The following is a 23,938-nucleotide window of genomic DNA, read 5'->3' on the forward strand; positions in this document are numbered from 1 at the left end:
TAGCCGCGAAGTTGACCAGTGACAGCCGATTGGGCAGCCAAGGCCTACGTGACGTCCCTTAGGCCATGCCAGGTGATGCATAATGAGGACAACTGAAGAGAGAGCGGTTGGTTTTTCCGCGTCTTTCACATCGATTTGCGCGCTCACCGCTTCACGTGCACGTGTAATATTTGGCTCAGGTATTCCTGGCAGTGTAATCTAAACGTCGCGCAGGTTTACTTGAACTGCTCAAAGAGTGTTGCAGGGTCCCTTTAAACCATGGACTTAAACCATAGAACTAAGCAACGCTGTGCAAAAGAAAAATGAAACTAGAGAAAGAGCTTACAATGTGATACAAAGAGAACGACACTATACACAGAGAATCCCCCCCCCTTTCTTCAGTGGGCCAAGTTCATGTTGAGCAAAATGTTCCAAAAACACATCTATAGGTTGTGTTACTGATGCTAAAAAGCAGAAAAGCAGCCCACTGTGCAGATGGAGGATACACATGTACAGATCGGCAACTGTGACTTAAATGATGCTGCTACTGTTAGAAAAGCTGTGCTAGTGGTTCCAACTAACCACATTATAGTACAAGGAAAGCCGACGCTCACACTTCAGGACAGTGCAGCAAGCCAGTTTCCCTGCTTGGTTTGGTTTCCTGCACCCAATGGCTTTGCTCAGACTGAAAACAGTTCTCACCCACACATGCAGTTCCAACAGCCACTTACGTGTATCATACCAAGAGGCCAAATCGTGTAGCTCACGAAGCACAATCCAAAAGTGTAACATGCATTGCCATAAGTGCCGGCACCAGAAAAACACTCACCATGACTGGTAAGAGGCCAGCCATGAACTGCCTCTATTCGGAACGGGCACAGGCATTCTCCTGCCATCTCTTGCCTGAGCTGCGGCACTGCAGTTTCGGCCTCACAACCGGTGCACAGAACGACAAAGAAATACAGCAGCTGCTCCCTCCTGGCAAAGTGACTGTGGCAGCTCTCAACTAGTCGGTTCCCGGCGAGTCGCTTTGCAAGACGCGTGGGGTCGATCTTCTTGCCATGATACTTGAAAATGGAGTCTCTCCTTCCCAGGAACATCAGTCCAGCGGAAGTTTTCCTCACAATGTCCCCAGTGTCTCGCATCTGACAGGCATCCAGACTTTCCCACTTTTCGCTTCCGATTAGGCAACGTCGCAGAGATCCACCTGGGAGTGTGTGGAAACATTTGCCGGTGAATGGGACGGAACATGCGCCAATACTGATGATGTTCAAGTAACCAGATGCAAAAGGACATATGAGAACAAGCAGTGCACACACCCACTAACAGAAATGCCACATTTCCTTTGCTGGCATCCTTCCTCCCCAAATGTACTCCTCCCCTCCCCCAGTTTCAGGTTTTTAACAGCCGAGCTGTTTAGGCCGACACAAATCCGCCTGGTGGAGACAGAAAACCCCGAGCGCACGTGAGCGCGTGCCTCGAGGTGACAGCCCGGCAGTGTCCAGGATTGCGCGTGGGCTTATGCCACATCAGGGGCTCCCGCCTTCGCTGTCGTGTAGCGACCGATGCGCCACAGGTCTGACGCGGCAAGGATGATGACACCGAATCTGTCAGGCCATCCCTGCACAATCCAAACGTGGAGATGGCTGCCGGACCAGCTTATGAAGAAGTGGAGGCCCACACCGAGGCAAGAATGCGCTTTAAGAGTGCTTGTCCATCGATGCTTCAAGATGTGCTTCAACACGGTTGTGACGCAGGAAGGTGACAACAAAAGGGATGATGACAACTGCTACTGAACAAAACACTGTACAGATGTTAATGATCTTTGCTTCACAGTGCTGTCCAAAATGGTTTTGCACTGCTGAAGTCCAGCTGCTCCCTCTCTCCTGGGACCCGCGGTCAGTTTGGGGAGAATCTAGGTCGACCCCCGCACTGCTGTTTCTCCAGCAGCACCAGTGGTGCAAGGCTGGAGACTGGTGTAAGGCCACTGGTGCAAGCTGCGGTAATTTTTTTGCCTCACTTTCTGCACCAAGCCATGCGCTATAATAAGTTATATTTAGGAATTAAAAGAAAAATAGAGAAATTGCTTTTGAACAAAAAATAGCAGCACAGAGATGTTGCGCTTTCACTCCTGCAATCATTTGCTCATCTTACCAACAAACAGTGTGCCGTCGCCTTTTTCAACGACCTCTCCAGAGTCGTCCCTCACCTCCAGCACTGTTCCGTCAAGTGGAGCACCCAGGGGAACTGCTCCCCTGAAGGAAAAAAGAAAAGAAAGAAATAAACTGGGTGCTCAGACTACAGTTTTTGTGTTTTGGTTTACTGCTGGCAAGTTTTACACGAAAGTTTCAAGCAGAAGGTGCTCCACAACAATGCCAGAGTCAGCCTAAAAGTCAGCAGCTTCATTAACAGAAAAAGTAAAACAATGGGCCCCGGCTGTCAGCACTGCTAAGTGAGCAGCAATCGTACCCTGACAGCACTTTTAATTAAGTGCCTAGAGATTGCAACCCGTAGTAAACATTGCATTTTGGTGTCATTCAACAGGCGAAATATTTTGTGCCCTATGCCAGATTATAACTGTACACAGAGATGCAACTTGCCACGCAACTTTCTTGCCATTGAAGAGCTCGGGGAAACCTGACCAAGTTTGGGTCAACCATAACAGATCCCGCATACAGTGTCTGCATGCTTGAGATAGATGGCATTCACTGAAAAGTTTAGCTGTCAATTTCTCCGCTTGGGAACACTGGAAATAGCCATGAACATGGCCGAAGCACTACGGATATGGCGTGGCTCGTGCCACTGCACCCACACGCCACAGAAAAAAAAGACACCAGAGTGCGTTGTCTGCTCCGTTTCAACCCGATTCTCAACGATAATGTCAACAGAAATGTTATTAATCGCACTTACATTGGAGTTGAGGCATTAGTTTGTGCTCCGTGAGGTAGAGTTCAGAACATCCAACACACACATCATGTGCTTAGCACAGACAAGTACCGCCAACCTGCGGAGCCCGGCGTAACCAGTGACAGTGCACTCACATGGTTGCATGCATGCATGCCTCGCAAGTGAATACAACCTATAGCCCTCATAAATCATCTCTTCGAAGACCTGTTACTAATGCTTAAATATTAAGCAATCATGTGCACAATATAAATATGCACATGATAGAGAAATCTTGTGCCCAGTGTAAAAATGCCGCAAGGGCACGTGCATCCTACTGTAAATAGTGTCACACGACAACAGTGCATGCACGAATAGTCAACACCTCAAACATGTTTTGGTAGCTAAGAAGTGATGCCGAAGGGCGACACTTTGATCACGCAACACATCCCGCAGCGAGTGCCCCCAAAAGATTCTCTCAAGCACGGATAAGGAGGACGTGAGGCACAAATGAGTAGCAACCGTTTTGCAAAAGTGACAGCTGCCACCTAAAATGACATTGCACTGTTTTCATAAGACTGAGCATCATTTGTTTAGTTCCAAGCGAGAGTGCCCAAAGAAACGCGTTCCCAAGACGGTGAATAGCAACTTCATGGCACACATGCAAACTGGCAACTTGTACGTTTATTACAGCCAAAAGGGTGACGCTCTTGTAGCCCTATCCCCTCTCAGCCTTTATTCAGTGATGAAAAGTAAACGAAACACTTGTAAGAAATAAGTCCTGTTGGGCCTGGTACACCAAAATGCATCTGCTCTCAAGTGTTACAGACAAATACAAGCCCAAAGCACACATACATTGACTGTTGATAGAAGCTGTGAAAAAGAAATGAGCTGCAGAGACCTTCCGTGGTGATGACTTTAGGGGGACACTGGTCTTAAAACAACATCTAATTTTCAAGTAAACTTCGTGAAAGTTATCAGACTTGCTGCTTTTTTTCCACCGATTTCTATGTCATTATTTTTTCGTTGGAAAATTAGTTCCCAAGATAATTGGAGATAATTCTTTTTTGGTCAAACAATAGACAAAACGGTGTTGGTCATAAAACTGTAATCTTTATATTTTCCAATACATACTATGCACCCTAGTGAGTTCAATAGTGTTTTGATGCATCACTCGGAACTAATTTTACAGCTCTTTCAACTTTGGCGTTTGAAATGGGCACTCAAAACGGTTCCTTGCCACTGGAGCCACCAAAGTTTGATGAGCTGTAAAATTAGTTCCACGCGATGCATAAAAAAACTGCTTCGATTATTGTATTCACCATCGTTCATAGCATTGTAAAATATAAAGATTGCAGTTTCATGACTAACACTGTTTTGTCTATTGCTCCTCCAAAAATGGAGAATTATCTCTAATTACCTTGGAAATAATTGACCAATTGAAAAAATAATGGAATATTTGAAATAGGTACGAAAAAAGCAACAAGACTAACAAGTTTCCCAAAGTTTACTTGAAAATTAGAAGAAGTTGTTTTAAGACCAGTATCCCCCCTTTAGTGACACCAACTTATGACAATTACACGACGCACAAGGAAGGCAGACTTCTTTTTTACCCACAAAACAATTAATCGTACAGCAGGCAACCAAAAGGGATAACAACAAAAAACCACACATACCCATCACCTGCAGGACCAATCTTGTGGCATGTTGCCCAGCATGAAACCTCCGTGATTCCATAGAGGTTGTAGATTTCTGTGCTGTTCTCGGGATGCTTCCACGAATTGATGCAGTCCACAGAAGGACACTCTTCTCCTCCAAAGGCCAAAATCCGCAGGCACGAATCCTTAGCAAGCAGTGAGTTTTTGATGCGATCAATGCCAAGACTGCGGATGAAACTGGGTGTTGCCTGTAGAGCAAAAAGAAATATGGCAGCTTATACTATACAGCTAATATGGATACGGGAATGGTAGTACAAGAGTCAGCAGTGCTTCCTTTCAGATCACTGGGCAATCGAAAGTACGAACCCTTATTTGCTTAAAGCAAACAGATCTTCAAATGTTTTCTGCTACATAAGGCAACAAGAGTGGGGAAAACTGGTCCAGCACTTAGATGCCTCTCACCTGATTGGTGACCAACATCAACAGCTCACTGAGAACCTGCCCTGCCTAGCGCGACTGACGTGTGAGGAACCTAGATATCGCGCCTTTGCAATGCTCATTTCGACGTCCCATACATTTCGTTCGGGCATAACGTTTCATCCAGCTTTTGCCATTCTGAACTGCCTAAATACTAAAATGCTCACAATAAACTCGTGATAGGTATACCACATGACAAAACATTAGCAAAGGTATGAAAAAAAGAGAAATGAAAGAAGTGCTGCTACTGAGTAGTGGAATGGGTCATCCAGTCAACTCACTTGGATGACAGTAACCCGGTTGTCGATGAGCAGTTGAGTGGCAGCGCGGGGGATCTGCTTCACAGTGCCAGAAGTCAAGACTAGCTGGGCACCCGTTGTCAGCGCCAGAAAGATTTCTACCACAGAAGGGTCAAATGTCAAAGGTGCTGCCTGAAATATCACGTCATCCTCGCAGATGTTGAAAATTGACCTGCAATATCAAAAAAAGGATACAGAATGAGAACTGCGCCATGCAGTTCTTAGACTGAGGTGTACGGATTCACATGCAGTCAACAACTTACCTTTGGAAGCCAATGGACAATGCCCAAATAGTCAAGGCAGTACGAAGAATGGAGCTCGGGGAAGCTATAATGCACTACCGGGTAATTACCTAAAATCATTTTAAAGTAAGTACAAGATTTTGGTTTAATTGAATTATCATCAAGTGCAGCCCACTTAAAAGCAGTGAGAGTGCAATTCAACACTGTGTTGAGAGATTGCAGCATGTATCTGGGCTATTAACTGAGTTAGCTGAGCTGAAAAATGTATACATAACAGAAGCCTTCTTTAACAAAAATATTAGCCTTGGCGATCCTCCCAAAAGATACCACTAAATATATTCTCCTCTACCAACCCCAACCCTACAAAAGGGGCCACCTGTTGCACAACACTTTCAGGCACTCGCACGTAAAACGCGACCCAACATTTGATACATGACGGTGGTTACCTTAAATGCAGTACGTTCTGCAAGGCACACTGATGGGGCACTCGAACCACCTTTGGTTCGCCTGTAGTTCCCGATGTGAACATGACGTACGCCATTAGTGGTTCCAGCAATGTCAATGGCTTCTCAAGGCGCTCGCTCGTGTTGTTGCAATGACTGGCCAGTACAAATGCATCGTCCCACAAGGCACCAAGCACTCTCCATTGATCAGACCCAGAACGAAAGCACTGAAAAACCAACAAGAAAGTTTATTTGAAAAAAAAGTATTAACACAAACAGCAAAGGTCTGCACAATGAACCTGAGAGAAAACACATGGCCTGCTAGAACACAGCCCTGTTGAAAAAAAGGAACGCATGACACTGAAGCACATTAGCTACCTGTTAAAGGGGTCACAAAGACAAACTACAAGTTTGTTTTATTCGAAAGATTCGGTGTTTTATAGTGCCCCAAGCACTTGTTCGGCATCCCACGATGCTTTATTCACTGGAAAATTAAACAATTTAAGACAAAATTTTATTTCTCCCGCTAAATCGTGTTTCATGAAGTCTGCCATGACGTATTCAGGGACGGTATTAAAACAAGAGTTGATATGTCGACTATGGCTATTGTGAACGGTGAAACGTCTTCCATTTATTGTTCCCCTCCATAGATGACACGACGATACTGCTCAAGAACTGCTGCCCGCACATGCTCCGTTTCTGGCCAGATTTGACCCTGGCTTATTTTTGTTATGGTAGAAAATATTTTCTCGTGAAAGATTGGGTATCCTCGACAAGCAGGGTAATGTAAGTAGTGATGTCGCTTATGCCAGTTGGCCAGTGTCATTTCAGACAAGCCCAATGTGCCTGACCACTGTGCAGCTTCAGCCAGCATAGCGTGCACCGTATGCAATGGTGCCTATGTTTACCGTAATTACCCGATTCTAACGCGCCCCCGATTCTAACGCGCACCCAATTTTCCAGGCAAGAAACCGAAAAAACTTGCACCTCCGATTGTAATGCGCAAGGAACTTTGTGAGCAAGAAATACGAATGGGAGAGAAACGGGCGATTTATTTCCCGAAGTAATCTCACTCATCTCACTCCTCGTCGCTCTCCGAGAGCTGCTTGTCGCCTTCCGCTGACCGCAACATCTTGTCATCGGTGCCGTCAAGCGCGTTCGCGATGCCACACTTCTGAACTAACGTTCAACCATGTTCGATGGGGTCGTGGCTCACGCCTCGCACGCCCATCCCGCGAGCTTCTCCAGAGGCGTACGCTTCAGCCAACCGCTCGTTGTGAGCACGTGGGAGCCGCTCGTTAGCCGCGGAAGCGGCGCACCTTCGTTGCCGCTGCTGCCATTGCTGTCATCAAGCGCGCAATTGGAATAATTTGACGATTTGTGTGAACGCCGAAAGAAAAGCCTAGGCGCCTAGATCCGAAAAATTGTTGCTAAAGCTTTGACGCCATCTTGAGATGGTGATGGCGATGGGTGGAACGAAATTATAGCTGTTTTGGCAGTTTCGGTTTCGTATCTGATTCTAACGCGCATGCGATTTTTCAGCCTATTTTTGTCGAAAAAAGGTGCGCGTTAGAATCGGGTAAGTACGGTATGTGTTTGTTCATAACTTTCATTGTCTACCCCACTATGCTTACTCCTATAAAAAGGACGTGCCCTAAATTTAATCACAAATAGCTCATCTTTCAACTTTAAAATCCGTGTTTATTTCGTTAGATTTTGCAGCCTCAGCCAATCGCAACAAGTTGCTCATAATATGTCACGAGTTCAGTGCAGAAAAGTGGCCACGGCATTGCATGCCCATTCTCTATTTTAAAGCAGAGCTTTCTACCTCTACTCCCCAAGGGTTCTGTTGCAACCGTTGGTGTCAACAGAAAACTAAAACAAAACAAATAAAAGTAGTTACTGGCACCGCCAGGAATAGAACCTGGAACGAAGAGAGAAACGGAGCGAGAGCATGTTGTCTTACCGATTGAGCTACGAGCCCACTCAGAGACGGGGGAGACAGACGGTGCACTCACAGAGCACATCTTCATGTTTACCCCCTGCGTTCTCGCTGGATGCCAGGTGATAGTGTCACACGACCTCTCACGCCGCTGTGCGCTCCGCCCACGGCACTTTGGTGGCCACGCTTTGGTTGGCCACGCTTCATTTCAGTGACACTTATTCTGCTTATAACGAAACTGAAACCGCTAGAGCCGCATGCGATATCAGCTATAATGAAGAAATATTTCTGGAAGGCTGATAAGCTACTCGAAAAAACTCTCGACGTCCAAAACTGCGAAAGTAGAAAATGCCCTTCCGTGCGTAGAAAATGTGGAAAACTTCATCCTGCTCGGGGCTGTGCAAAGCCACCTGATGAAGATCACATCCTACTACAAATACTAAATAAGAATGCAGGCCTGCTTTGTCAAACACACTTTGTTGTGTTGTAATTTCACTTTCTCGTGTTCTGGTACGTTTAGTTCGAAATGCCATGAGGAGACAGGGAACGATTACCTCGTTTATAGTAGGTTCCAAGCCTACCATATAGTGTTTTTGTATCTCAGATTTTTTACACTAGCCAGACTGCCCATTTGTTGAAGCTGATATTTACCCACACTGTTAAAACAAATATCACATATAACGAACTAATTTACTGCCCTGATGCTACTTTGTTATAACAAAGTTCGACTGTACTGCCCTCTACAGGGCCTAAATACAGAATGTCTGCGAAGTCAAATTTTTCACCTGATGCCAAGAAATACAAATTGCACTGGGCGGCACATGCTTATCTCCATTCGTCTTGAACGACATGATGCTTGAAGTATTCCAATGTTTTGCTCATGAAAATTTCAAACAGGGCTTCATTGAAAAGCTTTGGAATCGCCATGTGCAAGGGAGGTATGCAGACGATAAAAACAGGGAGAAATGCAACTTCAGTATGCCTTCCAAAGCAACACCTTTCTATCAGGAACTACTGAGGTAACTCCCTGGGTTGGAGCCTGCCTGTCCCTAGATTTGTCCAACAAAGTAAAATAGATTGCAGTGAGTGATGGATGCCTCTGGCAGGGCAAGCAAGTGTGCTACCAACTCAGTAAGTAGCCAGTCGCTGTCAATTAAAAATCGCTAATCTAGCTCAGTTGAAATTTCGCCTGGATTTTATTGCTTGTTTTGGCTTGGGCTTCGTCCTTACATAGGCTTCGCTAGAGTTCTGTCTCCTAATCTACAATTAATAGTGATTAATCAACAACCGCGACTCTGGCTAGTCGGTCAGCAGAAGCGGTTTTGCCAGTCGGGTAAAAATCAAGACAGACCTCTCCCACCGCGAGTTACAATGCAGGCATGACATGAGCTTTCAGGTAAGGCGGGTGATTTGGCAACACTTACTAAACCTTTGTTAAAAGCTAACAGATCCAAACCTCCCAGGTGACCCCATGAAGTCAGGAGTGTGTCATAGAAGCTTCCAACAGTCAAGCTTAAAGTGGTTGGCCCCTTCCCCATTGGCCACATGTACATTAAAGTAAACCGACAAGCGGGCTAATTAATTTTGATGTGGCTGGTGGCATCTCTCGGATGTGCAATTTTGGACCCCATTTTTTGTGAGACTAATCCTCTGGAAGGAAATGGCTCTAGGTGGTCATGAAAGTTGCTTCTGAAGTCTATGTTGAGGGTGGTGTATTATGAAGACAGCACCCTAGCTTCTCCTGCACCTGTTTTTCGTCTCTAAGTTGCTGAAAGCAGAATAATAAAGCAGCCGCAAAAGCAACACGTTGGCCGGTATCAAATTTGGGCAAGGTCCTCGGAGGCGTTGCCAAACCACCCCCCTACCCGGCTCGTGCGCTGGCACTCCGACGCTGGCTAGTCAGTGAGCGGAAGCGGTTTGTCCGGTTAGGTAAAATCAAGACATACTGATCAGTTGCAGTTGCGAAACGACACCAGCGAGGATTGCTGTACTAGATGGGAGCAGTCTGTCTTAATTTTTACCCAACCGGCCAAACTGCTTCCGCTCCCTGACTAGCCAGCGTCACTATCAATAATTAACAGTGACTCTGGCTAGTCAGTGAGTGGAAGCGGTTTGGCCGGTTGGGTAAAAATCAAGACAGACTGCTCCCATCCAGTACAGCAATCCTCGCTGTTGTCGTTTCGCAACTGCAGCTGATCAGTATGTCTTGATTTTACCCAGCCGGGTAGGGGGGTGAGTTGGCAACCCCTCCGAGGACCTTGCCCAAATTTGTGTTCCATTTTTGTAGCTAATAATGAGCTTGCAGGAATTATAACGCACTAGAGCACCACAAACTCGGTGCCAGAACAAGTGATGGCTGACGTATGACACTTCGGTGCCGCAAAATGCAGAAATTTATAATAATTTTCAGCAAACTGTTCGGCTGTTTGTGCACAGTAGTTGGCATTTCAGAAGGCTCCCTTCCCCCCCCCCCCCCCCCCCCCCCCTTTTTCTTAAATACTTTGAACAATGCATAGTTATCACTCGACTTACTTCAGTTTGAACACTTTTTGCATTCAGCAGAACTTGAATCAAAAATTTTAGTCTATATTATTTTGTTATAATGCTTTGCTTGCTTTGCTTCTAGCGAGGCGACAGTCGAGCATACCTTATTGTACAGGAAGAGCTCGCCCAGCAGATAAACGGGTCCTGACTCATCCACCAGGCTTTGAAGGCAGTTTTCCCGGCATTCTGGTCTTAAAAACACGAACGCACACGACGACTTCAGCACCCTGGGAATGGAACACAGTGTGGGTTACAGCGAAAAATGCATGCACCATCGTCAGCATACCCCAGGATAACGCAGACGACGCTAGCTGAAGACTCGCAGAGGCAGGCTATGGTTGCACGACAGACACCGTGTGCTGCGATGAATTGAGCAAGCTCCTCCGAGCGGCGTGACAATTCGAGATACGTCTCGGAATACCTAGTAGAGCCGTCATCGTACACAACAGCGGTCCTCGACGGATACTGCGAAGCTGCAGACAAAAAATGGTCGTACAAAGTTCGCATCGCTCGGGGCCTAACTGCAGCACTTCGCGCGGGTGTTCTTTACGCGACTCTGCCTGGGTAAATTGCAAGAATTTGCAAGTTACCACAACCGATGACACAGCGTGGGCGCGTGGGCTGTTCAAGTCGAAACCAAAACAAACACGAGCGCCACCGGCTCACCGCACGGCAAATTCGTGTTCTTCCGGGTTCAGCTGCCCCTGTAATTTGGGTAATTTGTAAATTTGTACTTCTTGTTGTACAAGGAGGTTTTCGCTTGTACTACAGAGCAAGAAGGATTTTTTTTTTGTGCGGCACGAACGATATTTACGTACAGCCTTGGACACAAACAGCCTTTGACGCTTCGAACCTTCGACGACGCCAACGGCACTTTAGGCTTCAGGCGCTCAGGCTTGAAACAAGTCATCGCCGCTTGGCTTCCACGCCAATGCCATCCAAGCTTTCATGTGTTTTCCCAGAGACAGTACCTAGAACCTACAGAAAGTCGACAATAAGTCTCAGCTGATGCGCGCTTAAATTAAAAGCAGAAAAATGTGGTATAGCCAATGTAAAGAATAGGAACTTAGTTCATAGCTCAAAAGCATACCGAGACATTAATATTCCCGCCAAAAAAACCCTCCCCATGTTTGCCGAATTCAATGCATCATAAAGACAGCATACAATTTTGCGTATTGAAAGGATATTCATCGACCGAATAACATGTGTTGCGAGTTTATTGCGAATTGCATCGCATTAAAAAACAGAATTCAGGAGCTGGTCCTATGACTTAGCTCTATGACTGTCCTGTAGTGATGGTATTAAAAGCAATGGTCAAGGATGTTGCGCCGTTTTCGCCGACCTCTTGTAATCTCTATGCTTGACATGACGGCAATGCCTTCTCTAGTGGGCTACGGACCGTTCGTCGAAAGTAATGGGGCAATTTCGTAGCAGTGCAATTGGGCGCGTAGGGCAGTGGGCTAGTTGTCGCTAGTACATCCAGTAGTTCAGAAGAAAAAAAACGTAATGAACTTTTTAGGGCTTAAAGCACAAACGTGTATGTGCAAATAATAAAAGCCAGACACTTCCTAAGAAATAATCAATTCACCCTGAAACTGACAGTGCATGGGAGGCTGCGTGTTCACCAGGCCAATCGTATCACTCAAGGCCGATAATTTAGTGGTTCAGTGAGTCTGCAACTTACTGTACAAACTTTCACAGCTGACAGGATAAATATAAGTTTACCAGCCAAATGCTATAAAATAACTGGTCTAAGCATTTTTTTCGCAGTTACTGTGGGAGTCATCAGGTCTGAAAGAGGCGGGGAAATGCTGGTACGCAAAGGAGTTTTTGCACTGTGAACCAAAGAACTGGGCAAAGCATCTACTGGATATAAAAATGTTCTTGATCTATATCGATGTTTTTAATACCAAGAGCACTATAGGTAAATTCAAGCAAATGAAACACCATGGCATTCGATTTACCCACGATCGTCTTTTGACTGCATCTTGAATGCTTGCGTATTCTGAGTTCTCTGCGCGGAGCACAAGTTCGCTCCAAAAAACCTCATTCTTTGAAGAACCCTGCATTGTCCTTGGCTATGAGACAATATACTTGATAACATTGAGACAGCCCTGCTTTATTTTGGATAAGAGAAGTAAGAGTGCCTCATGAGGTACTACATGCATTGGAGCTTGATGAATGTTATTTGCATACTTTTTCAGGTTTTTAAAAATGTACTATGCATTCATTCTGCGCAGGTGCGAAGGATTGGTCTTTTATTATAAATTGCTTGCTTTCTCAATAACATTGTGCTGTTAGTCTGCATTGTGCTCGTGTATCTTTTCCTCAGTTTGTTGCTTCGTGCAGTAGTAGAGTGAACCAGTACCAACTAGCCCACTTGTTTTTTTAACACATTTGTCGATGCAACGAATAGTCAGCTTGACGAATTGCCCTATTACGAATAACCGTACAACGGGTTGCCCTACTACGAATAGCTTTCGACAAATAGTCCTACAGCCCTTCTTTATATGGCCAGGCACTGTCACAATCAGGAGATATCAGGAACCTGTGGCAGACTTGATAGAGAATTAAATGTTCAGTTACGTTGATGCTCAAGCGTGTGAAGTCAAATATATAAAACTTCACAATCGGCGAAGCATGCACACAGTACCTATGACCAGGCTACTATGCCAATTCTAGTTGGCATAGCGTTCAATAGGTTAAATGGCTCGATAGCCCAATTTCCACACCCTGCTAGACTGCATTCTTGTGGACAGCATGCTGTCAACACATTTGTTGTCTGCCCCAATAAGTATGTTATAAGACTGTAATTAATTAAGAAGCAGACAGTTTAAAATGCAAATTTCTTCGTAATGGGAGCACGGCATCATGCCAAACGAAATTGTAAGTTATGAACTGTTCAATTTTTCGAATAAAGCAAAGTTATCTTCATGGTCTATTTCAGCTAGATAATTAGGGAAAATTCACAGCTTCTCATGTGACCATTGATGGGGACCCTACCACACTATTCTCGGATACCCTACCTTCACTTACCTGAAGATCTCCATGAACATAAGTTATTCTGTGTGAACGCTGTGAAGCTGTCTCCTAGCTTCCACCTCAGCACTACAGCAAGCACCGCATTCTTTTTCTAGCATTCCCCAAGTTACGAAGGCTTCGCTGCGAGGACACCCTGCAAGCGAGTGGCACATTGAGCTGCTATCGCGGCTGCCTTGGTCTTTGACACGGCTGTGCGCAATAAGGAACGTACGTGTGGGATGACACAATGCGACATGAGTTTTCCTTCTCCCCATCCGCTACTGCTCCCTCTGCAGCCACCATTTAGAATGGTGTGGGAGGGTTAGCTAATCCCTGTTATTTAATGTAAGCTAGGAATTCATGAATAAAGCAATTACTGGGACAGTCCAGGATTTGTTTGAGCAGCCAGGTCTTATATGCAAATCTGCTTTCAACTAATCGAGTGCTGGCACCAACTCACTACCTTGGTTAGCCCACACGGCACCGTGCTCTATGTCATGTGCCACCTGAGGAGGTTAAACAAAAAAAAGGCTTTCACAGTGAAACGTGCACTACAGACCACATAGTGACCCAATGGACCACGATGACCGAGGACCCCTTTAGCATCCTTTTCTGTTGCAGGTAATGGCATATACTGGACCTCAAGCAAACTTTGTACATTTGTCCCAGCACCTCAGTTCTCCTTCCTGAAGCTGCCACTTTCTGTGTTTGGCTTGGAATTGGCCAGACTGGTGGCACCTTACCTACCACCTGTGAGAACATACAAATACACTAAAAAATAGCCCTGATGAAAACTTGGACATTTATTGCCACAAGTGTGAGTACATACCATTGTTCCCTTAGCACTCACCAATCAGCACACCCAGGAGATTGCTGAAACAGCCAAAATGGAGCGCAAGGACAGTAATTGCGTCAGCATGACCTCCTTACCTCTGAACACAAAGTAATTGATTGATTGATTGTGGGGTTTAACGCGCCGACGCAACGCAGGCGATGAGGCGCGCCGTAGTGGAGGGCTCCGGATTAATTTTGACCACCTGGGGATCTTTAACGTGCGCCGAAATCTCGTACACACGGGCGTTTTTGCTTTTCGCCTCCATCAGAAAAGCGGCCGCCGCGGCCGGGAATCTGAACACAAAGTAGCTGACCTTCTTGGGGGCAGTACGATCTAGGTGGCAGATAACGGGTGCGTGCCTTTTTTATGCGTGCTCAAGTTGTAGAATTCTCTGTTCGTGTGATTCTTTGTAAGCTGTTCGTGTTGCCAGGAATATAAAAATCAGCTGGAAGTTAGTGCCTGTTCCTAGCTGGCAATCACATCCTTCTTTGAAATCTTTCGCACTAAAGAAGGGGCCATGAAAACAAAATACCAGTTTGTTTCGTGAGAAAGACGTACTTTGTCTCAATAACAATACCAGTTTTATCGTAAACTTCGAACAAATAATGGGGATATTAAAGAAAACACGAAGCAGTGAAAACATGAAAAGTTGCCACTTCCTGACAACTTTTCTACGACGCCCAGAATCTTGTGTGGCCACCAACCTAAACCATCGCCAAGACACAGGACTGGACAATTGTAGTCGGACGTCTAGTTCCGTTTGTGGGTATACGTTGAGAACTGCCGCCCACGATCCCGAGCCGGCGCGCGTTCCGGGGAGATGCGTTGCGCTGAAACCGGTCCGGTGCTCCACTGGTTCGTCGGCGCCCGTCCGAGAGATGGCACCACCGGTCCGTGTGCGGCACAGGCATGCAGGCTGCGCGAACTGTGTTCTCGTATCGGCGAACCTCGCTGGGCTGCCGTAGGTGCGGGAGCGCATGTGGCTGACACGCCAGGAGCTAGCGTGGTGGCCTATGCCGGAGTACTGGCTAGGTTGCCCCCAAGAACCCCACGATATTCCACACGTTTCACTGCGTCACTCGAATGCAAACACGCAGTTAACAAACTGACAATTATGTTATTAGTGCTGACCCATATGACGTTACTCCTGCCCATCACACATCACTGTAGCACAAAATTTGAAAGCTTTCCAATACTTCTCGCATTTTATTTTGTTAAAAAACACCTTTTGTGGCTGTAACGGAGCTAAGCAAGGTACTGAAGCCTAGTTTTTTCAAATATAAAAAAGTTTTTGCTTTTTCTTCATGGCCCCTTCGATGGTGGTTGATCATGGAGTATTGAACCCACACGTTGCCAAGTTACCTTCACGAAGGGTAAACGTTTGGAAGGGTGGATTCTGCCAGCGCTCTCTGCCACACTTCAACCCCAGTTCCCGAGCTACAAGCACGGTTGGGATTTGTTTGAAAGGCCACACAAAAACTGCTCTTTCAGTAGCGCAGCAAGGGGCACTGAGGTTTGAAAAAGCGTGGGAGTGCAAGAAGGATATTTGGTCCCAGCCTTCCGAGCCTGCATGGATATATATATATAGAGAGAGTAAATGTTCATTGAAAAGGAGAAGAGGTTGGCCTGAGAAAGTGACCTTGAGCCTGCTACTTCCCACTGGGGGGAAGGTAGTGGGGATAAAAAGAGAAAGAAATAAATATGGAAGGAAATGACAATGAAATCGACAAATGAACTGTGTACAAGCCGTAGATAGTTGTAATGCATGTGGGTGTTCGATGTACCCATCACTTGCAGTCAGATTCAATGTTTGTACACATTTCTTTTACGGAGGAATGAACCTTGCATTGTTTGGTTCAAAACGTCTATTTTCACTAGTTCTCAGCCTATGCTGTGCAGTAGAAAGGGTTCGGAAAGGGAGGAGGGTTAGAGGGCAGTGTTGGGGAAGGGCGTGTTCCAGGAACGATAGGGTTCAATCTGTCGGGATGGAAAACAAAGCCAACAAATGCATGAAGTGTCTCCTCCGCCTTGCGTTGCGTGGCTAGTGGAGTACACTTGTTCCCAGTACTGTGGAGGCCTGAGGGGCTTCAGAGAGAGTAGAATATGTTCACGAAGATTCCGGTAAACATGGCACGTCCAGACGATGAGCTGCTGCGCCACATGTGATGCAGTTTCCTTGATTAACTTTGTTTCGGTGTCGTTTTTTATGCAATGGATTATTTAATACGCCTGCTTGCACATGCCGTACGACGACTTGTTCTTTGCGGGACCAGGTACGAGGCAGGTTCTGGTTAGTTCCTGCGAAATTGTTCAGGTATACCACACAGGACCTACTTTATATATGAACCTTTGCAGTATCCACCTCCATAGGGATCATGGAAGTTCCTCCACCATGTCGTAAGTCCAGAGCCGCAGCTAGGTGGAAAGTTTCCCATGCTTTCTCGCGTACCTTCATGTTGCCAATCATGTTTTCGTGGCTCGGGATCCATGCAATTTTAATACGATGCCCATCTTCCCAGATTTGTAATACCAAAGTACAAATGTGTACCAGTCTGGCATTCAGTAGTTTTTGTGCCTGGCATTCCTGAAAGGCATCCTGCGAGTGTGTATATGGTACATGTGGGATTTTTTTTTCTGCTATCATGGCATGTATTCCTGAACAAACCATTCAAGCCAGATAAAAGATGTTCAACAGCAACACCAGGTGACTAACAGAGAACAGTTAAAATGGCTGCTTAGGAAGCCAATCTGCAATTTCCCAATTGCACTGTTAGGTAGGAGATGCGAAACAGTAATGAGGCAACTAGCAAAAAAACGAAAAAGGAAAAGAAAAAGAGAAAAAATTAGTGCCCTTCCACTCTTTGGAGGAGGATGAGCTGCAAAGCTTGACGCAGTGCACGAAATGCACGAAACAAAACACATTTGCTTGTAATTCGCGATCAAGCAATTAGCATTTAGGCCGTTGAAACTTTGAAGGGCTCGAGATTTATTCTAGTGGACAAACATGGAGCTATCTGTTTCCCTCCCACATCATAGGCGTCTTAGTGTCTGCGTAACACACCAACCCAATCCACTGGACCACGGAGGGCACCGGAAAGTTCACATTGCAATGGGGTGGTGGACGTACACATTTAAACCTCCCGCCAGCACAAGGCACGTGATCAGTGAGGGCATGAAACCTATCTCTGCGCGTGCACCCTTCCCCCTTCCCTCCACTCACAACTAGTGCCTGATACACCAGCAACTAGTTATGTGAGCGTGCTTAAAAGTGAAAGGCACTGCAAAAATTGTTGCTCTGAAAGCCCTTCAAGCTGAACAAAAAATATTGGCCCACGTCGACATTGCTGTTTATCTGGGAGAGATTCCCAGCTACTCGGCGAGCTAGAACGTGCGGTGTAAATGGTGGCGACAGCGGCTTTCTGCTATTTTCGCACCAATTTGCGCTTCTGTTCCAACAGACGCTCCTTCTATTCCCGTTGTTCTTCCTCCGACTGAATGACACGCATCTGTCCATAGGGAGGTAAAACCCGAAAGGGCTCGAGTTTTATTCTAGTGGACAAGCATTTGGCTGTCTGTTTCCGTCCTGCATCGTAAGCATCTCACTGTCTGTGTAACACACCAACCCAAACCCAAACCGCGCGACCATTGAGTACAGCTTACAGGTCGCAATGAGCTGCGAGGCTTCCAGGTTAAAATTTCCTGCCAGCACACTGCACATGCCATCGGTGGTAGCATGAAGACTACCTGTGCATGCACGAACCCTTTCCACCCCAACCAGTACACTCGTAACCCGGAAACCAGTGATGAGCGTGTGCTTAGGCGCGAAATACACGGACAAAAATATTGCGCGGAAAGCCTTTCATGTTGAAAAATTATCGGCTCATGTCGGCGTTCAAAGCCGGCAAGTTACTCTGGTAACGCCCGATAAGGGCACTTCCACCGTTATCAGCCGATTGGGCAGCTTGCGAAATAGGAATCGGTGGTGGTGAGGGGAATGACAGTTGTGAAAGTGGGGTCAGCAGTGGCAAGGAGGAGCGCCGCAGCGGCGCCGAGTAAATCGGCTACACAGGATTGAAAACTGGGGGAGTTAGACATATACTGCTTTGCAGTAAAAAGGAATGCTGCTACACATGCAACACTACAACCCAATACTTTTCTCATGCTCCCATGCAGTAAAATTTTAAACATATCAGAACAATTAAGTCCAATGCCCTGGGCATGTGAAACATGCATGTATAATGTAATGACAGCAAACAAGCAACAGTGCAACAGAATTTCACTGTTCTAAGTATGCAAAAAAACCTGTTTGCCTTACAGCTGAAACGGTGAGGTACACACAAATTATCAGACTTCATGTTCTCTTGCTATTTATTTAGTACCCCAACCAATTCTCTTGCTTCTCCGTTTGTCTACAAACTTTTAAATGAGGCTATACTGAACCAGTGGTGACTCCATGTTCTTGTGATGCAATTTCCCGAGCATATTAAGTCTGGTTTGAGATAAGCCGTCCTAATCCCCAGTATATTGTGCTAGGACAAATGTGCTAGGACAACCTCGTGTACAGGGAATGTGGCAGTTGGTCATACTCAAAGATCACAACTCACAGGCACCTTTATTTAAAATCATACCTAAACTTGGGTATTTACAATGAAGACGTCAAAATGTCTTTGGGTACAATAAAATGAAAAGGGTAATGAACACACACACACATATGCCAGTCAGTGGGGCAATGTCAAGAAGCATCCACTGCACGTCAGACGAATATGAATCCTTTCACTTCGACTTTGAAGCCTTCAGTGCTTCCAACAGCTTGTTTTGGAATTTATGCACAACATTTTCAGAGACGTTGTCAGTAGCGCCACTTATGTTGGTAGCGCCACTTAATTTATGCACATTTTCAGACACGTCGCCGGTAGCGCCACTGTCACATTTATCCGTAAAGTCAATGCTAGGCCATGATCCCGACAGGTCCTCTGCCATACTCAGAGTGCCAGTGTCAGTGTCGAGCTGGTTGAGAACCTTAGCGATCGATTCCACCTTCTTTTCAGCATACTCCAGATCTGCCAATACAGAAGGATCGGATTTTTCGTACAAGGCCATTCGCAGTTCCCCCCTGCGCTTCTTCCAAGCTTCAAGCTTGGAGCACAGCTTCTGCCTGAACGTGTCATCCCCCTTGCAGCCATTGCCTGGCACTGTGGCCAGAAGCGAGGACACGGAGTCCTGGGTCGAGGAATTGGATCGGCCCAGTCTGCGCTCCAGCTCAGCCAGCAACGATGGCGACGGGTGCTGCAAGAGTCGCAAGATGTCCGGGACAGCTTGCAGGCAGTAGAGGTGGATGCCGCCGGGACGCAGAGCTCCTTCACTGCAGCAGATCTGGTAGTGAAGCTCGGGGTTGAGCCTCCTCTCCACTACGGTGGTTGGAAAATGGATCCCTTTCTCTGCAAGGGTCTTCGTCACAAGGTCCCCCTGCTCGTCCCAAAGTTTCGAAAGCTCCATTCCGGACACATACTGTTCCGCATCCCAAGTGATCACGTGGACTCTAAGACCTCCGGAAAAGGTCCACGATTCTATGCAGCTGTCAGTGGCCCCGGGTCCGCTACCCACCGTCCTCTCTGCCAGTTCATCGTTGACCAGAACATCACCGATGGAGTACTCGGTATCCTCAAACTTTTGCACAAGTTCCACAATGTGGGTGTCGTCTTCCTTGCCCCAAACAGAGCACATGCACTGCCCAGACCGCCCCCTCCTGAGCAGCTCCAAGAAGCGGTTGTTGGCTTCCGAGGGCCACGTGTTCGCCCCTTTGGGCTTCACGCCTGCCAGGGCAGCCTTGATTGCCTGAGCAGGCAGCTCGAGGAAATCACCCCGCAGCCTACGTATGTCCTCAATTTTCACGGACATTACCGTGCCGTAGTCCACATAGGTGACGTATGCGCTGTGCACTCGGACACTTTTTATCACTGCCCGATGCCAGACCGCTTTCTTTCCATCAGCGTACAACGCAGCACAAGCCAAGCCGGGCCGTAGGTCCTTAGACTGCACAACATAGAAGTCGCCTGCTGCGCTGGAGTAAAACTTGTCAAGTTCCGACATCATGGTGTCAAACTTTGTGAACATGTCACTCGTAGTAATCAACACGTAGAATACGGCCGGGTTGAACACCTCCCCTACGATGACGGGAAACGGCTGGTCTTGAGGCACCTCTTGCGTCGAATAAGAATTCACTTCTGCTAAGGAGTCGCACCCATCGGCGGCGCTCGAAAGGGGCCCTGCCCTTCCGTTGACGAGTGCGAGGCAGTCATCTTGCAGCTTTTCTCTGTAAACGCTCACGGTGTACCTGCCATTTCCATGCGACACCAGAGAAGTGCAGGGCAGGGCAACAAGCACATTTCGGACAAAGTCAAAGGTGTTTTGGCAGTGATCCAGAAGGTATTTATGCTTGCCAAACCGCCTGTCGTGCATATGAAGAAGGTCCGAAGCGTCGAGGCCTTCAGGGTAGTCAAAAAGCACTGACATTAGACCGTGGATGAGGTCATCTGGCAGGACTGACCCAGACTTTCCTCCTTTATTGTCGCTGCAAGGCATAACCTTGAACTTCCCTTCAGAGTCAGAGATGACGCACACTGAGGGCACAGCAAACAAAACATCTCGAGCCATTTCAACAGGAAGCTTCTTCTGCATGAAGTAAGCATCATCGCCAAGTTTGTGACGGCACTTTTCCAGAAGTACCTCGATGCTGAGGCCACTGGCATTACTCTCTAGAAGGGACCTCACACAAGAAGAGAAGCCCGGTGGAATCTCAATGGCCAAATCAATCGTCGACGTTTCTTTGTTCCTCATTTCCACGCCGCCAGCAGCCTGTGTCTGCTTGTCAGCAAGCACTTTGCGCGCGGTCGCTGAAGCCTGTGCAACATGTAGGGAGACTCCCTCAGCTTTTCTGGCAACTTCCGGTTTGTATTCAGCCGCAGTGGGATTCAGGACACTTCGCTGTTGCTGAACAGCAGAAAAACCGGCGAAAATTCCAGACTCTGACTGGGGTGTTGGGGGGCAGGGAGAAACTGGTGCCCCCCAAGGACGGAAGACTGGGAGGCAGGCCACAGTGGGAGCAGAGGCAAGTGGTTGTGGATATTGCGCCAGGCCGTTTCCGACATAATAGTCACCTTTCCAGGGGTCGGCATTTGTCATAACGGTGTGATCATGCTGGGGAGCATTCGGCGCCCCCTGGGGGTCAGCTTGTGCACGTGAGGTAGAAGCGGCCGCTTCAAGCAGTTGCTGAACACTAAGAGTGACACTGCCTTGACTGGAACTGTCAGGAATTTGAACTCCAGCCTGACCATTTGTGTCAGCCTCGACAGAGACCATTTTTGATGCACTGCGAGATTTCAGAGCACTGCGAGGAAAAGACCTCTTGTACAACAGGTCGTGGAGTTTCGACAGATTGTCTGGTGCTTTTTCATTATTTGTAGATGAAGTGCAGCTGGGCTGAGGAGATGAGGTTTCTGGTTTTTCAGGCAGAGATGATAACATCTCTGGTTTTTCAGACAGCGATGTCTCCAGTTCTCTGGAAAAAGGAGGTGGCACGGTTGCCCACTCAGCTTGAGTGGTTGGCTGCCGAGGTTGAGGTTGCACCGTTGACTGAGAAGGTTGCACAGTTGACTGTGGAGGTTGCATGGCTGAGTGCGAAGGTTGCATTGCTGACGGCAGAGGCTGCATGGCTGATGGCAGAGGCTGCAAGGCTGCTGCCCGAGGTTGCATGGCTGCCGGCTGATGTCGCATGGCTGCCGGCTGAGGTCGCATGACTGCCTGCTGAGTTCGCCCAGGTGTTGGCAGTGGCTGCCTGGTGCCTTGGTTGCGGAATCGATTTCGTTGGCCGAAACTTGATGCAGGCCTGCCTCTTTGAGACCTGTTGTGCACCATAGAGTGCTTAACTTTGGCCTTTGTCGCACTTGGCTTTTGTTGCTTGACCATACGGTCAATGTGTTCTAAATCAGAGTTACCCTTTGCTTGAACCCTTTCTTCGCCGTTAACGTTTGCGATTCTTACAGTGTCGGAAATTTTGTTCAGAAATTCACGAATGCTTCTACAACCAAATTTAGCATAAGGCACAGGCTGCCCCTCATTCGACCTGTACTCCCTTTCTAACTGCGGAATAGTCATCCCTCCCTTCTCAGTGACCAAAATGGACCTGACGATGCACTTCACGTCCGTCAACAAGTCTTCCATTTTGACTTCCTTCAACGTGTCTTCAATTATGCCCCTCTCAAGCTAGGACCAACACAGGCGACACAGCGCAAGCTTCAAGCACAGCAAGCAAGAGTCCTCGGGTGAAGCTGAGCTGTGCACTCCAGCAGCTGCACCAATGAGTCAGCGGATACAGCTGAAGGAGCGGCAGCCGACGCTGGTGAAGTTGACCTTGGGCATGCTGGAGACGTTGGCCTGCTGAACGGGGGAGTGCACCTTGATCTGGCGAAGGTGGGTGTCCCGCCCGTTCTGGTGGTTCGACAACACGGCAATCTGCACGAAGAATGTGCGCACAGGGTTGCCCGCCGAATCTCTAGTTGCGATGTGGACCCAGCCAGTGGGCTCGTTCAGGTCAACAGCCTCCAGCTCCTGCAGGTCGTGAAAGCTGCTGCCCACGCGTACAGAGATCCTGCATAGACAGCATGGGGCAGAGGAGCAGTGAGCGCATCTAGCAAACAAACGAAAGATCGACGAAACGAAGCTCCAAACAAGCGTCTTTCCGAGTGTTTGCTCCTGTCCACCACTTTGCCTTTCCCATACCACACTTTCACCTTTTCCTTCTCTCAAAACACATCACAGTTGTAAAACAAAACAGACTGCGTCAACACAGTCCTTCTTAGGCTCCTGTACGCACCTTACCACTCCAAGCGTTAAAGTACAATCAAGCAGCACCATGTTGTTCACAATCACTACTAAAGCTAATTTCGACAAGGTACCTATACAATAGTTGAGAGTGCTGCAAATTGCCAACACATACAATGCAGTGCAGACAGAGCAAGCACCCCCATTCTCATTCCTGTGCAATTTATATGCCAGCAGACGTATTAAAAAAAAGTGAGGCACAAACATGACCGGCGATCGATATAACAGAGCGCTTTGCATTGAGAGCGGAGCAGAAGCACTACTTTTACTTGGGTGTCCTGGTGAACTTGGGTGTCCAGAAACAAGTCTTTTTATAACAAGGTTTTTGATCTCTCAGCCTATCGCTGACACGTCTACCATAAACGCCAGTGCAGAGATGTTGACGTTATCTCTGTGCCTAACAAACTTTCCAAGCTTCGCCCAATGGTGAATCGCGGGGGCAGAGAAAAAATGTGGTGCTCGGGAAGGCACAGGAGTGATTTGTTGCGAGCAAAGAAAAACATTATTCATTCTCTCCGCTCTTTAGAGTGCACAGTCCCTTCCAAAGAAAAGGACAAGTACATGCGAAGTGATTGAGGTGCTTGAAATTCACCTTCTTAACAACAAATGCATCAGCATGCCGTCGTTTGCACTCTCGAAAAAAGAAATAGAATGTATTAGTGAAGCTACGTAGTGGGCAGAGGGCAAGTGTTTTTGTTCGGTTTTGTCAGCCTCCCTATTGGCTGTGTCAGGGTG

At 47.2% G+C, this 23,938-nt stretch overlaps 2 protein-coding genes across 5 annotated transcripts in view; both read right to left on the reverse strand.

The window, feature by feature from the left end:
- The window catches only part of LOC144174086 (beta-alanine-activating enzyme-like), a 41,559-nt gene that overhangs the window by 14,317 nt on the left and 3,304 nt on the right, over positions 1–23,938 (reverse strand). For 2 of the 4 annotated variants that reach the window (XM_077702530.1, XM_077702531.1), the window contains exons 1-7: positions 10,754–11,324; positions 10,571–10,694; positions 5,985–6,208; positions 5,279–5,468; positions 4,539–4,768; positions 2,134–2,234; positions 809–1,186 (exon numbers count right to left, since the gene is read on the reverse strand). In XM_077702530.1, the coding sequence (XP_077558656.1) occupies positions 809–1,186; positions 2,134–2,234; positions 4,539–4,768; positions 5,279–5,468; positions 5,985–6,208; positions 10,571–10,694; positions 10,754–10,974 (1,468 nt within the window). In that variant the 5' untranslated portion in view covers positions 10,975–11,324. Of the gene's footprint in view, positions 1–808; positions 1,187–2,133; positions 2,235–4,538; positions 4,769–5,278; positions 5,469–5,984; positions 6,209–10,570; positions 10,695–10,753; positions 11,325–23,938 lie in introns of those variants that run through there. The other 2 variants (XM_077702529.1, XM_077702532.1) reach the window with 2 other exon arrangements.
- LOC144174085 (uncharacterized) lies at positions 18,917–22,685 on the reverse strand. Its single transcript, XM_077702528.1, has one exon. It carries the CDS (start codon positions 22,541–22,543, stop codon positions 19,097–19,099), a length of 3,447 nt encoding a protein of 1,148 aa, XP_077558654.1. The 5' UTR covers positions 22,544–22,685; the 3' UTR covers positions 18,917–19,096.

The sequence above is a fragment of the Haemaphysalis longicornis genome, unplaced genomic scaffold (assembly GCF_048455015.1).
Source record: "Haemaphysalis longicornis isolate Haplotype H1 unplaced genomic scaffold, Haemaphysalis longicornis Haplotype H1 scaffold_3, whole genome shotgun sequence".
Classification (NCBI taxonomy): Eukaryota; Metazoa; Arthropoda; class Arachnida; order Ixodida; family Ixodidae; genus Haemaphysalis; species Haemaphysalis longicornis.